At 38.7% G+C, this 16347-nt stretch overlaps 1 protein-coding gene across 3 annotated transcripts in view; it reads right to left on the bottom strand.

Moving 5' to 3' along the window:
• The window catches only part of USP22 (ubiquitin specific peptidase 22), a 56543-nt gene that overhangs the window by 21230 nt on the left and 18966 nt on the right, over positions 1-16347 (bottom strand). For 2 of the 3 annotated variants that reach the window (XM_087878629.1, XM_087878631.1), the window contains 2 exons: positions 16089-16133; positions 13555-13656 (listed from right to left, as the gene is read on the bottom strand). In XM_087878629.1, the coding sequence (XP_087734755.1) occupies positions 13555-13656; positions 16089-16133 (147 nt within the window). The remainder of the gene's footprint in view (positions 1-13554; positions 13657-16088; positions 16134-16347) is intronic. The other variant, XM_087878630.1, reaches the window with a different exon arrangement.

A 16347-nucleotide genomic window follows, 5' to 3' on the forward strand; every position in this document is an offset into this window, starting at 1 on the left:
GTGAATACTATGCATCCCTGGGCCAAAAATATAAAAGACGATGAACCAGATAGAGCTGGTTTGTAGGTTCAAGAACAAAGTGTGTGACATCAACCAACTGGTTTCCCAGGAGTAAAGTTGATGGACTGATTAAGAACATTTGGTGGATCATCCGAAGAGAAACTGCTGTCAGACACGGCATTTCACAGGAACACGGGGTGGGTGGGATGGGGTGCGGGGCTTTTTACATTATTGATGTTCTCCAATCTTGGAAGGTTTGTGGAAGAGGGCTTCCTTGCATGCTAATGGCAGAGGTGAAAACTTCAAGAGTTGAAGTTGGCCAGCAATTATTGTCATGCTATAGGAAAGAAGCTGAGGAATTTCTTCAGCGTGCGTGATAGCCAACTAAACATAGGATCATTGTTGTAAGTCAGAATTGAAGAATTGTTCCATGGAGTAGCATCCACAAAGCTTCACCTGCAAAAAACAAAAAAAATGCAAAGTCCAGGCTTCGGTAGGAAAACTCATTGGTTATAATTCTTGGGGACGTAGATGATGCTATTCAGATGGATTTCCTTGAACCCGGACTCACTATCAACACACGAGTGCCACACTGTAACATCCAAACCTTGAACACAATGATTAGACGGACTGTGGAAGCGTAAGAAGGAAATTCTGCTGCAACACTGCAACATTAGACTGACTCATACCTCGTCAGTTATCCAAGAGACAATTGTGAAATTGGATCTCATAATCTTCTCCCAAATATTATATAGGCTCGAATTTGGCATCATGTAACTTCTATTAATATAAGTGAAGAGAAGGAGCAGGGGAGATGATAGCAGTCTTCCAATATTTAAGGAGCTGCCACAGAGAGGAGGGGGGTCAAGCTATTTTCCAAAGCCCCTGAAGGCCAGACAAGGAACAATGGATGGAAACTGATCAAGGAGAGATTCAACCTAGAAATAAGGAGAAATTTTCTGACAGTGAGAACCATCAACCAACGGAACAAAAGCTGCCTTTGGAAGTTGTGGGAGCTTCATCACTGGAGGCTTTCAAGAAGAGACTGGACTGCCATCTGTCACAAATGATGTAGGGTCTCCTGCTTGGGCAGGGGGTTGGACTAGATGACCTACAAGGTCCCTTCCAACTCTTGTTATTCTGAGACATTATTCTGAGATCTTTCTCCCCAAAGTGAAGGAATACCACGGTAAGCACCTCAAATGATGAGGTGGGGGGAAAAAAAGTATGGATCTGACTGAAGAGACAAACTGTGGAGTGAGTTTGTGGTGATTTTAAGAAATCTGCCCGTCATTGGTAGACATGCATAGCGAATAGTGGTAGACAATTATGTACAAGTAATGAAAGAATTAGTTTCAGTCATTATTTCCCCGTTTCATTTATTCAACTATCCATATTTAAAGTAAAGTTATGCGGGGGGCATTACTTTTCATTCAATGTGCTTATATTAAGGTGCCCCCAGGATTTGCTGGGATCAATACATTTATAAAATAATGATCACCAAACTGTCTTCTCCTTGAGCTAAACATCACCAGTTCCATAAGCATTTCTTCAGAATTTAGTCTTTAAGCCAGGGCTCTCCAAACTTGGGAACTTTTAAGACTCGTAGACTTCAACTCCCAGAGTTCCCCAGCCAGAATGGGAGTTGAAGTCCACGAGTCTTAAAAGTTCCCAAGTTTGGAGAGCTCTGCTTGAAGCCCCAAAAGCTATTTCCATACCGGGAAATTCCTACAGCGGAATTAGAAGGAATATCGCAGAGAAGCTCTCTTGACGATGAGATGTAACTTGATTAATAGCAGGTTGGGGACCTCTAAATGTGATGTATAGCAAATGCAGACCTAAAGGGGAAAAAGGGCAACAGTGACTTGCAAATGCAGTGTCATTAAACTTTCTGTAGTCTAACTCGCGCCAAGCTTTCTGCCAGAAATTTTGGAAGTGATTCAACTCTGCAGCCCTGAACAGCCCTGGAGATCAATAAGGAAAGAGTTCTGCAGTAATCTTGCATCAAATTGTCTCCCTTATTTAAAATCAACTTCCTTTGGTACATCCGTACATCCTCGTGTATAAGACCACCCACTGTTTTTACCAATTTATCAAATGGAGTGCAGAAAGAAATATATTACTACTGTTTTTGTCTTACGTAGAAGGTGAAGTAGGAAGGCTAAGAATAATGACAGGTGGCACCACATAGACAACCAAGAATAAACCTGGAAGCTACCAGGACCAATCCTTGTAGGTACTTAGATGCCGGAGCAAATTGGTATTTTCTGACTCCAGGACAGATTGGGACATTTTGGGGAAGAAGGGAAGTTTTCCCAGAACTGCACGGATAAAGCATTGAGTTTTTCTCCAGCAGAGATAATTAAAATAATCCAATCCTTTTCCTTGACAAGTCAGGAATCAGACAGACAAGTGATGATTAAGAACACGGTTGGGCTGAAAACAGTGATCACCGCGAATAGTTTCACTAAGAATGAACAAGAGGGTCAAGGAATTCTCCAGTTATCACCAACTTGTTATTGCTACTAATGGTAATATCAGAACCACAAGTTGCAAAGAAACTTAAAGCTCAAGAAACAAACTCCCTACCCTATCTGTATTTTGAAGATATCCAACTGCCCTGATTAAAAATATTTTGGTAAAGCTGTAAACAAAGAAAGCCTCCTGTCACCAAAGAAGGGCTGCAAGTGACAAATAAGAAGGCAAAAGATACAAAGACCAAAACGGAGAGACGCTTGCTGGAATTAGAGGATGTTTTATCAATATTAGCTGGAATTTCACTTTCAGGGCAGATAGGATATGCAAAAGAAGACATAACAGAATGAAAGTCAGATGCTCTTAATTCAGACATTAAAGCAAAAGAGAAGAGTTAATGTCTTGTAGGCAGAAAATATTCCAAGAGAGCTGTTGTGATGTCAGGAGGTTTTAGAAATGTGATAAATAAATAAACAAACCAGCCAAGGAGATGCAGTTTCAATTTCCTATTTTTAGGTGAAACGGAGTCAACTGAGCATTCAGCTAGAAATGAGAATATACATAGATCGCCATCCCATTCATAGAAACATTTTGCTTAGCAGAAAACCCTATTTGCTTAAGGTATACTTTTCCAGTTTGAACAGTTTTAGTAAGAAATGTTTAAATCCCTTTTTAAAATTGTCAATTTTAACCTCAGTTATCACCCACACCCACAGAACTCTTACTGCAGTATAGAAGTATTCAATTACTCTTTGAAGATTGGGGTGTTTCCTCTGGATGGCGTGGAAATTAGAAGTTTTCTGAATGGCAAAATAAAGAGATAATATATAGATGTATTTCGTGTTGCACATATTTTTTGTACCAGAATGAAGATTTTATAAAGAAGAGATTTTATATTAACTCGATTGGAGTTCTGAAGCCAGAATTAAATTTGTGCAGATGGCATCGTTAGAAAATGAGACTCACTCCTACTAAACTGACGAAATACAGTTCATGCATAAATTCTTTTCTCCTTCATCCCAGTAACTCACCATATGTTGCTTATATATTCTTATCACTATTCACAACAGGGTCCATGTTTCAAAAAATGGGAAGAAAAGAACACTGTCAGCTACCGATAGCTTTTACAAGCCAACCCTACGTATTATATATTACTATATACGAAAGCATGTCAAACAGACACTGTGCAATTCTTACATTTCTGGTGGTACTAAAACCAGGTATTTAGTTGCTATACTCCCTCACCATCTAGATATGTTTACATTTCTTTAGCTGTAACCAGTGGTGGTATTCAGCCGGTTCTATCCGGTTCGGGAGAACTGGTAGTGGTGGCAGCAGGAAGCTCCGCCCACCCGCCCGGATGTAATCACGTCCCGTTTTTGACACTCTGCGCATGCGCGGAGGTGGGCTCCCATTTGCGAACCGGTAACGAAGGTAAGTGAATCCCACCCTTGGCTGTAACTTAAGGTATTTATTGCAATTTTGTCTTAATGTCCTAAGGAGATTCACAGTCTGAAAGACAATTTTGCTGTCTATGTCCAGCAACTTTTTAAAGCTAATTTGATAAAATTAAGCAGGCCATGTTCTAATTCTCTTCCAGAAGCCCAGCAATCATGAATATTGGTACCCTGTAACAGTTCCTTGGGCACTGGGGTAAGAAACAAACAGAAAATGTGTTCTGGTTCACATTTGAAACAAAGAATGTACGCCCAGAATATTCTATCAGGGTGTTTCAAGTAGGCTGTTGCAACAAACAAACAAACCAAAAAAATCCAAAGCCATTAAAATATTCCATCAGTACAAAACTAAAAACATATATATATATATATATAAATCAATAGGAATTTTATACAAATCCTTTACTCCTTTACTTTTTATTCAGGGGCCACAAATGTAGACAGGATGATAGTTCATGCCAATCTCTACCAGCTAGCCAACTCCCAGATGGATTGGCAAAGGGCAAAAAATTTTAAAAAATGAAAATAAACATTAAATCCTACTCAATTTTTACAGACAAGTAACACTGATCCCAATACATGCAGCAGCTCTCATTCTTTAACTAGCTATTAGTTAACAGCTATCATCTTAAATATTCTAACACAGCTGGAAAAGCACACTCTTGTTTTCACTACCATGATATGGAGGTTCCTTAAATGTTTTCAAATATTTACAAAGCCGGCTGCAAAAAAGAAAAGAAAAGAAAAGAAAAGAAAGGGACTAATGCTGCTTAGCTGCACGGAAGAGCATTCATTAACATTACAATAATAAAACAAAGCAAAAAATCACCCACTCTTACTGTTTTGCCAGCTTCTGCTACCAATGCCAGCGTTTAAATAAATGCAATCGCAGCTCACGATGCAAACCAGCAAACAAATCAAATGTATTTGGGGTTTTGAGTTTCTTAAATAGTACCAGGAACTCGTCTTATCTACAACCACACAAATGCAGCATCATTAGTGGCCTTCGTTCATAAACTTGAAGTAAAGTTTAATTTCATGAATTATGAAAAATAGGCAAGTCATACGTGAATAATTTTTGCAAAGTGCTAATGGGAAGCAATCGCTGTGGTCATCTGGAGTCCCCAAGAAAGGGTTTAGTCATGTCTATATTGTTTCCCACAAGAGAGATCCTTTTGCTGAGTCATGCAAAGCATCTGGTGGAGACTCTGTCATACACTGTATGGCACAGAATAGCAGGAAACCAACAGATCACATATGTTAGCTTGCCATATCCATTTTAACCCTGGTCGTTTTCAATGGAGTGGAGATCTGTGGCTTGCAAATTATCTTTTGCCAGGCTGCCCAATTTAGGGATGAGTCAGACTACAATTCCCACAATCCAAGGCTTATAGAAGTTCAATGCATCTGGAAAGCAGCACTTTGAAAAGGGTTAGACTGCTACATGGAAGGCCATCATCATGAGAAGTTAGTTTACAAAAAAGTTGCTTTTTTAAAAAAATGTGCATTAATCATTAGGCTGGCAGGTTTGCACACAGCTGTTGAATCTGATTTCCTGCCACTGACTCTCTCAGCTATTAGACTGTACAGCGTGTTCAGTAGTGGCGAAGAAAAATCAGGGTGGAGTAGAGAAATGCATGCAATTTACTCTTTAAATAAAACAGTTTTCTAAAGCTGATGTTCTTGGCGGGAAAGGAAAACCGAGCCCCTATGAATTGGTCAGAGCCAAGACACCTCAAATAGAAATGTGTAGTGAATCCTTATTTGAGATGCAAGACGTTCCCGTTATCTGAATTCAACTAACTGGTGACTCATTAAGAAGCATAATCAAAAGCTGCGGCAGTGCAGTTAAGTTCATCTTTGAAGTTTGTCTCCAGATAACTGAAGACATGCACATATGCTTCTCTGACTCATACATATCGCGTAGAAGAGATTTCAATGGTTTAGTGAAAATTTCTGCCTCAAAGAGCTGGGTTTTAAACTACTGATCCTATAGGACTGCTAAGATTTTTTAGCAATGATTTTCTTCAGAGGAACCTTCTAGACAGCAATTCTGGAATGCATGAGCAAGCCTAACTATCACTATGACATCTAATAGGATCAGGTCCTATTAAGAGTTATATACCTATTTATTTATAAACAGTCACACTAAGAAACTGAATAGGATCCCTAAGAAGAAACTCCAGGTAGTCCTCAACTTACGAACATAATTGAGGCCAAAATTTCTGTTGTTAAGCGAGAAACTTGTTAAGTGAGTTTTGCCCCATTTTACGACTTTTCTTGCCATAGCTGTTGTTAAGTGAATCACTGCAGTTGATAAGTTAGTAACTCGTCAGTTGTTAAATGAACCTGGCTTCCCCATTGACTGTGCTTGTGAGGAGGTCACAAAAGGGGATCATGTAACCTTGGGACACAGCAACGGTCATAAGCATGAAACAGTTGCTAAGCATCTGAATTTTGATCACATGATCATGGGGGTGCTGCAAAGATCGTAACTCTGAAAAACCGTCATAAATCCCTGTTTTCAGTGCTGTTGTAACTTTGAACGGTCACTAAACAAACTGCTGTAAGTCGAGGACTATCTGTATTGTAAGGCAATATGTCTACGCAGGCATGTTCTTTTGTTCTTTGTTTCCCTGTTTATTATGCAAGACTTGTTAGATCAGGTTAAATACTCCCAAAATAAATGAAACCAAAAAGTTTCTTAATTTCTTTACATTATAAGAGCAGTCCCTGAAAGAATTGCTTAGTAGATATGGATTAAGATTAGGTGACTTGATTTAAACCAGTCATGCAGTATAGGAAACCCAGAAAAATGAAGTAGATCAATTTAAGAACAGCACCTACATTATAGTTTTTCTGTCAGAATTTATTCAGCAAGTGAGTGTTAAACTCAATGGTTTTATTCCTGTGTTGGTGAAAAATAAACACAAAAACCAAGATAGAACAACAGAAAAGGGATGAGTTTTTATTTTTAGGACCCCGTCCGTTAAGGAGGGAATATGAATCCTTGGGGAAAAAAGAAGCAGCACTCATTCAGAAGGCAACAAATGCTTATGTTAACTTGGCATCCTTTCCTGAAGCCTATTATCCAAGTTCTGATTTATCATTTCATCCTGTAAATAGAAATCGGCAAGCAGCATCACTAAGGCACATGATCACCCCAGACCTATGAATGCAATTTAAGAAAACTGCCTCCCGATCACCAGATTAGATGCAGCCTGCTGGGCAGCAAATCTGGGAGTTTTCGTTTGATCGAAAAGTCGATGTCGTCCATAGATTTCTAGGCGCCAACAAACCTCTGAGAATTCGGAAGCAGCTGTGCGATTCTTCTCTCACAGATGGCTGGTACAATTGAGCCTCCTGGAGCAGCCAGATTTCAGAAAAGCATTCTGGCAGTTTCTACACATGCCTTTTGGGGAGCGTGCAGAAGGAGGGTAGAAAGGAAGGGGGGAAAAAATACAGAGCAAAGCTTCACATTTTCTCATGACTTATGTGAATCAAGTACCAGAAGGAAAGGCCCCGGGTATTAGAATTGAAAACACAATTATAAGTGAAAGGACAAACCACAGTCTAAAACCAAGGTCATGATTCTGCATTTTTCAAATTTGGGGGGGGGCATTGAAAAAGAGAAGGGGTTTAGATTTTTGTGACTTACATGTGTATAAAATACTGAAAGTTATTCTTTCATCGGTCCGTTCTATTGAGACGTTAGAAAGAAGGGGGTTAATTCAGGAGGGAGTTTAAATAGGAATGGTAGAACTGGATTCACACACAAATATTTTAAATATTTTAAATGGATGGGTTTCTGGTACTATTGTTAATAATTTAGATAGGGGATTCTGATTGTTTCCATACAAGCCAATTACGCTGGGAGCAATTTACTTGCAGAGATTTTTTTTTTTTTTTGCCATATTGATCTCAGAAAACTGAAAACAAGACAGTTAATTGGCATTAAATTAGAAAGAGGTTTGTTTAGCAAGAACTCTATCCATTTTTCACTAATGGAGAGGCTATATGTTTCATTTAGCTTCTGCCTCATATAGACAGAATACCACTTCTGAATTACAGTATGTTCATTATAATTAACAGAAATCCATTTTCAACCATGGGCTTTTAAAGATCACTACATTTTGACCAAAACTATAATAAAGCCTACTCTTGCTTTCTCAAGTTTAAAGTAAGCCAGTGCTGATTTTTTTTTTGGCCAAGCTCACCAACCAGCTAGTCTAAAAGTAGTCATTAAAGTATTCATTCATGCAATTTTCAACATCCTCCCATCACCTCTGTCCTTGTGCTCAGACACTCATGCTTCAGTTTACATAATATTGAAGGATCAAGCAATGTTTCTGGATGTTGCCTAGAGAACCAGAAGTAATGTCTTAATTACTTTTCAGCCTACAAAACCTTCTTGGTGCCACTTTTAGACTGAAGAACTATTACAATATTTATTCCACTCATGTTTTCCTACCCCAGGTCATGCTGCCAAATGTCACACAGCTGCAAAAGACACCTGCCACTGTTCTGTTTCTATTGTCAGAGGCATCTCTTCCATTCCTCCTTTTATTTCCTCCTCCATTTCTCTTTTTTTTTTTTAAAAAAAAGAGGTCGTTCTTCTCCTTTTATTTATTTTATTTTTTTGGCAACATAACAAATGAGAATCCCAGGTGGCTTTAACTAATTACCCCTGTACTTTGGAAGCCTAATTCTGCCTATTGTGAAAACATTAGTCTTCGGCCACAAAGTAACTTCATATGCTAATCAGAAGCAGACTGTTCTCTAGCTAATACCTCAAGGCTGCTCAGGAAGACTGTTCTTACAGAGGGAAAAAAAAGAGGGGAAGGGTAACAAAATACAAGCTGTGCAAGGAAAGAGAAAAAAACACACACATATACACAACACCATGCTTAAATCCCTGGTATCTGAAATTAATCTGATGTGCTCATTTACATCACATGAATAAGATACAGCACAATAGGAAGAATGAACTGGCTTTTTTTCCCCCCCTTTTAATTAGAAAGCATTCAAAATTAATCTACTTAAAACATTATCAGGCTTCTGATTTCGAATAAGGTTTATATGATACAGCAGAACAGAAATGTCCTGAATTAGAAGCCAGAAGTTATTCAGAGTGTTATATGCAGAATCTATTTCCCATTTGTCTAGTTCATTGCATAAAATTCTTACCAAAGAAATACCTCTCTCTCTCTCTCTTTTCACATCAATCTCTCATCACTCTTTTCAATTAAAATGCTCTTGGCCAAAGCTTATTTTTTTATAAGGAAATTGTACCAGACTCCTGGTATTTGTATTGCTAGTTTCCCATTTCCACAAATCTGATCTGAAGGTTTGTCAGAACAGCACATATTCCAAGAGATCACACCACAAATCTTCCTGAATATATAACAAAGTTGTTTGAATGTTCGTAATAATTTCTCGAGGGAAGAGGGACCTTTTCACAGCCACTGTACACTGGAACAGTATGTTCCTGTCTGCCGTGATCCCGAAATCCCTCTGCTGATTAGGAAGTTAAATCAGCCCCTTGATTATGTGTGAAAGTAACGTTTTTGCCCCAATGTGCATCACTTTAAACTTACTTACATTGAACTGCATTTGCCATTTTGCTGCCCATTCACCCAGTTTGGGGAGATTCTTGTGAAGCTCTTCAAAATCCGATTTAAGTTTTCACTATCCTGAAAAAGTTGGGGTTATCAACAAACTTTGCCAACTTTCTATTCACTCCTAATGTCAGACCATTTAAGTATAAGCTGACCGTCTAGAAAACCCCATGTCCTGCTTAATTCTGCTTTGACATCTATGCATTCCTGTTCTGCCTCCTGAGCCTTACTCACAGGGTAAATAGCCTAGGTACAAGTGCTACCTTTACTTAAGACGGGATTAGAAATTTGGCTGAAATATTTCCGTACAGGTAATCCTCAATTTACAACCACAACTGAACCCAAAATTTCTATGGCTTAGTGAGACAGTTGCTAAGTGAGTTTTGCTCCAGTTTATGACCTTCCTTCCCACATCTGTAAGGGAATCATGGAAGCTCTTAAATGAGTAACACCAGGGGTGAAATGCTTCCGGTTCAGACTGGATCGCCCAATCTGGTGGAGGCGGGTGATTTGGAGAACCGGTAGCAAAAATCCCTGCATCCCCCCCCCAAAGCCCAGCTGAGCCGCGCGATCATCAGAGGCTTTTTTTTTTACTTTTAAAAGCATTTTTTCTACAACCTCTTCAGCTGAAAAAATGCTTTTAAAAGTTAAAAAAAAGCCTCTGATGATTGCATGGCTCAACTGGGATCGTCAAAGGCTTTTAAAAGAAAAAAACCCTTTTTTTTCTTTTAAATGCGTCTGACGATGCAAGCTGAGTTGCCTGATCGTCAGAGGCATATAAAAGAAAAAAAGCCTCTGCCGATCAGGCAACTCAGCTGGGATCATCAGAGCCTTTTGAAAACATTTTTTTACAACTTCTTCGCTGAAGAGGTTGTAGAAAAAATGATTTTAAAAGTTAAAAAAAAATGGCCACGCCCACCCAGCCACATTACCCCCCCCAAGCCACGCCCACAGAACCGGTAGTAACAAATTTTAGATTTCACCACTAACACGGTTGTTAAGTGAATCCGGCTTCCGTGTTGACTTTGCTTGTCAGAAGCTCGCAAAAGGGGATTGCGTGACCCTAGGACACAGCAGCCGTCATAAATATGAATCAGTTGCCAAGTGCCCAAATTTTGATCATGTGGCCATGGGGATACTGCAACAACCATAAGTCACTTTTCAGTGCCCTTGTAACTTTGAATGGTCACTATATGAACTGCTATAAGTAGAGGACTACCTGTATGTCTAACCATGTAATCATTTTTCAAAAAAAAATATAGGTATATACAATCTACTTGATCTTTCATGCCTACGGACCCCAGACAAACAAACTACTTCTAGAGACTCTCAAACAACTCTAAAGGATTAATGATAAAGGCTTACATTTATTATTATTAAATATCTGTATTGCTGGAAAATATTCAACCAATTTTAAAGGAAACCCAGTTACCATATTTTTCGGAGTATAAGAGGCACCAACCTTTTTTGGGGAGGAAAAGAAGAAAAAGAAAACTGCCTCTGCCTCCCAGCAATTTTGCCTCCTTGCAGCAAACAGCCTGCTTTACTTTCATTTTCATTTTCAGCATAGCTTGATTAGCACAAGGAAAAAAAAAATCTGCTCCAGCAATTTATCTCCTTGCAGCAAGCAGCAGAGCCCTGCACAAAACAGCTGAGAGCAAAACAGCTGAGAGTCAGGAAGCCAATCCAATCAACTTGTGCTAATTAGGCTGTGCTGAAGCTGAAATGGGCTGTTTCTTCTTGCTGATTGCTGCAAGGAGGTAAATTCCTGGGAGGCAGAGGCCAAAGGGTGGGGGCCAGTGGGTGGGTGGGGCTACATTCAGTGTATAAGACGCACCTAAATTTTTACCCCCTTTTAGGGGGGAAAAGGTGCATTTTATACTTTGAAAAATATGGTAGTTCTAAGGATGTTGATGGAGCTAGATTGCTGATGTGTATTCCTGAATGAATTCGGTAACACAGATACCTATGGGAAAAAATAAGCAGTTTTTAGGGGTAGATAAGCCACCTGAAATGGGGTATCCTGGACAGTTTAATTGCTCACAGAGGACAGTGAAAATATAAGCAATTCACCTGAGTATGGTTGCTTGATTCCTAATATATAAAAATTCCTGCAAACCATATTCACTGATAAAACCCCAAGGTTTCATTCAAATAAAATGTATGACATAAAGATAATACAAATGATTAAATATTTTACATGCAGAAAAATGAAGAATTGTTATTTCTCTTATCCTTTTCATTCTGGATTCCTCACCTCAGCACACCTTCCTGAGTGTAGGGATTTCTATTTTAAGGAAAGCTAGAAACCTTTCAACGAAAGTCAAAACAGCCAGCAGAACAAGCAAGCAAAGTGGTTCCATTGTTCAGTGATCCTACTCAGACTTTCAATTCATCAAAATGCAATCTTGTCCAGTGCTATTGACTTGACACATAGCTGGACTTTCTTTACAATAGTGGAACATTCTGTGGAAAACTCTGTCCTAAGTTTCCTAGTGGCATGTGAAATGAATTATTTACACCAAGTTTTCATCATTTTCAGCATACAGACATGGCTTCATAAGCCACTTTCCCAAGACCTTGAGTTTAACATTTGTCTTCAAAACCGAGGTCTACCCAACTCCAAGGCTGTAGTGCTTTTACGGTATTTGGATTCCAAAAGTTGCAAAAACGTGAGAAAAAAATGGAATGTATACCTTACTCACTGTAGTTTGAAAGCGTATAACGCCAACAACAGTTACACCCAAGAAGAGTTAAGACCCACCCTGCCCACAAGGGATTTATGCAGAAAAATAGGAACAGCAACGCAAGAAAGAAATTGGATGAAATATAAGGGAGGGAAGGGAAGGGAAGGGAAGGGAAGGGGAGGGGAGGGCAGGGGAGGGCAGGGAGGGAGGGAGGGAGGGAGGGAGGGAGGAAGGAAGGAAGGAAGGAAGGAAGGAAGGAAGGAAGGAAGGAAGGAAGGAAGGAAGGAAGGAAGGAAGGAAGGACTTTGCCCTTTTTTCAGTTTTTTCTTTGGGAAAGAATACATTGATAAAGTAACAACAAAGCATCTGAGCAACAAAAACATGTCAGACCAAATAAAAGATGAAAGAACAAAAGATAAATCATTTGGAAAGAGTAGAAGAGGATCATAAAATAGGAGAGAGAAAAGAAGACAAATAGGTAAGTATCACCAAAGGGATAAGTAAAAAAGACAAAATTGGGTCCCTTCAAAGTATTAACAATATCCAAGCCCCCAACTTTGAAGACTTCATAAGGAGATTGACTATATCAATATTTTGATATAGGGAAGTCAAAGTGCAATACATGGGAAATCAAAACATAAAAGACTAATAAAGCATGAATATTAATTCTTGCTTAATAACCCTAATTGGGACTAGCGGTTCTGCCACTAAGTTGCAAATACCATGGTGAGGACTAGGGTTTCTGGCAGGAAAGAGATAGGACTACTCAGTTTCATACCTTGGGCCTGTGTTTGCCTCCTAACTGTTCCCCCTTGCTTTAGAAAGCTGTTGTGTCTGGGCCTGTTTACTCTCTTGTATACATCAAAAGCGATGCAATGCAATGCGCCACAAGAGAGAGAACCTCTTGCTTCCCCGCCCCTCTGTAGAGTGGAGAGATTGGAGAGAAAGCGGTTTCAAGAGAGTACTGCAAGCTTGTATAGTATACCCGTGGCTCTCAACCCTGGGCCGCCAGTATGATCACATTGCTTTTGATGAACAGAAGAGCAAACAGCTTACTCTCTTGTAATCCCTTTCTTTCAACTCTTTCTTGCTCTGCAAAGGGCAAAAGAAAGGAAGAAACACATCAGACACAGACCAAGGCGCATTGTATTGTAATGGCAATCGCGTGACTTGAGGGACGCTGCAAAGGTCATACGTGGTCTGTAAAGTTAATTTTTTAGCAGCACGGTCACTGAACGAATAGTTGGTAAGCGAGGACTACCTGTAATTCTGCAGATGATTGTAGAATTTAGTGAGGAATGCAATTCTCTCCCTTACCTATGGTACAGTTTGTGGTTATTTTTCGTCGCTTGGGGTTATGTCGAAGCAGCTCTAACTCTCGTTTGGTTGGCTCCCAAGTTGAATACTTCTCTCCAATACCTGGATAATGAAAAGAAATATAGGACTGTATTTCAGAAGACTGCTTGTAGCTATAAGGGTACTTTGGAATGCAAACTGCACCATTCATTAAATAGTTTTCCTTATATATTTCCTCTACAGTTCTGAGCTTCTAAATATGTTCTCACAAATGTGTGTTAAAAACATACAAGACTTATTGCTTGTGGCAATTTAACCATGTTTAAAGCAACAGTTTCCTCTCCTTTTCTTATTCCTAGCAGTGGATCAAAATACTTTTAAATTAAAAACACAGTAGCAGGTTGCCCTTCATATAGGTTGTTCATTTGAGTTAAGACAGCTATGCTGTCAGCGAAACCACCCCTGAAGCATGACCTTTGTGTAGAGACGTTTTAAAAATATGATGACAACAGCAAAAATAAATAATCCAATTCATTAGGCAGCTATGTGCTATTGTGAAAAGCTGATGTATAGAACCAATACAAGGTGGGTGATATTTCAAACCGTTTCCTTAGTATGTAAAAACTAATATCCCCCTCAGTCTGTCTCTGCAATCTGGACCATAAATTATGTAGGCTGAGAGCCGAGAAACTTTGCAATTAATTCTGTAAGGCTGCTGAAGCTTATCTGCCTGAAAGAATAGCTCCTGAGTCTGGCAAGTCTCTTCTTAAGAGTGAACAGCTTCAAAGGAGAATATGAAAGGAAAGGTAGCTATTCTACTGGGCAATTACTGTACGTAGCCACTGAGTATAAGCAGCTCTTTGGATCCTGGTTGTAAGTTTTAGTTAACAACATATTGCTGAAAAACAGATGATCGTTATCTGTCTATGAGAATATGTGTGTATATCTACATGTATGCAGGTATGTGTGTGGCATGCACACTCTGGATATGAATTTGCTTCGAAGAGATACCAATTTGAAGAAAGGGGAGCAATGGGTCATCTTGGTGGCTTTCTGAGTCTAATTATTATAATGAGAGATGTTAGTAAAACAGATTAATAAAATGATACCTGTTGGGCATTTAAATTTTCAATTTGATACACCAACAATGCAATTGTATATATGACTATGCAAATTAGAGATACATTATCTTATAAATAAATGATAAAATATTCTACAATCTCTCCCACACCCCAAAAAAGAGGAGGGATTACTCTTTGCCTCAAATAACAAGAATTTCCTGTGCTTTTCTATTACTACTAAGATAATATTCTAACCACCAAAAGGAAAATATACTTTACAGGAAATAAAGCTAAAGTAGATTTCCATGAAACACTGGATGGAATAACTATAAACAAATACAATATGAAGTCTTCATTTGCAAAGATGAATGAGGCACTGTTACCACGACAGATAAAAAGTCTCAGCTAGGGACTTCAGCAAAGCTTTTCAAAAATTGAACTTTCACAAGAAACCCATCAGCTCTTTCAAAGGACCAGTACGTTAACTTTTTGAAATCTTATAGAACTAGAATGCAGAAAAAACTGGCACGAAGGGAAGGACTTAGCACAAATCAACCAGAGGGGTGGATTAAAGAAGATCTCGAGAATTATATCCACTCTGCACAGTAAGCGTGTATTAGACATGGCATATCAAGATGAATTTGCATACATATTTGTTTGGATTAGTGCTAATGGCAGAAACAAGATTCTGTAAGTAAGGAGCAAACAATAAAGACACATCGTTAAATACATGGACAAATATTTACAGGACAAAGACTTACATAATTATCAACTATTTATTTTAATGAGGAAGAAAAAGGTCTCATTTAACTTTTTAGATATATGTCACCTCTAACAGTTAAAACAGCCCTCCCAGCCATCAAAAGGGCTGCAAGTTGAAAAGGCTTCCTGTAAAATGCCTTGTTTTACTAGAGAAACAAATACAGCAAATTGAGGGTTCACTCTCAAGTATTGGAGGTATCACTGCCAATTTTCAACAAAAGAGCTGTTTTGCTTCTGAAATAATAAGCACAACTTGGCATTGATAAGGGGTTACTTGACTGTCATGTAGAGGAAGTTTAACGATACTTTGCCAAGTATTTTGTGACATTATTTTCTTGTTCCAAGACTATGTTAGAATTATCCACTATCCCTCTCTCTCTTCCTTTGATTGAGCTACTTTAAAAATAAGATTTAAAATGCCAGTTGAGAATGATGAACAATGCAATGGCAACGTGCATGACTATTTTTAACAGCCACCTAAAAATGGTGCAATTCCTTCTAGATAGACAAGATATATATCTTTTTTAAATCTTTAATTGCTGTGAAGAGGGAATATTTTGGAGCAGCAACTCAGCTACAGGAAGGTCCAGCAGAATGTATTATTTCCTGGATCACGAAATACATTCTTTACAATAGGAAAACACTGCAAATTCTGTCTCTTGCTGAAAAATGGCGGGTGATCAGTAAAGGGACGCTTGCTAGTGAAACATGTCGCCAGCTCACACTTCTTACCTGTCATTGTACACTGGTAGTGAGAAATCATTGTTGGGGTGAAGGCTAAAAAAGAAAAGAATTAGGGAAAGAAAACTGAATAATAAAACAAATGTGTGTACATATATTTGTGTGTTAATATCTACATATATACATACTGTATGTGCAAACAAAGTGACATTTTTGTTAAGCTGGCACAGTAACTGCCTAGGGAAAGCGTGGCATTTTGTATGAAGAATATAAATTTTTGTTTACTATGTTCCAAAAAGATCTGAATACT

This window comes from Pantherophis guttatus, chromosome 14 (assembly GCF_059756535.1).
Source record: "Pantherophis guttatus breed Tessera chromosome 14, ASM5975653v1, whole genome shotgun sequence".
Classification (NCBI taxonomy): Eukaryota; Metazoa; Chordata; class Lepidosauria; order Squamata; family Colubridae; genus Pantherophis; species Pantherophis guttatus.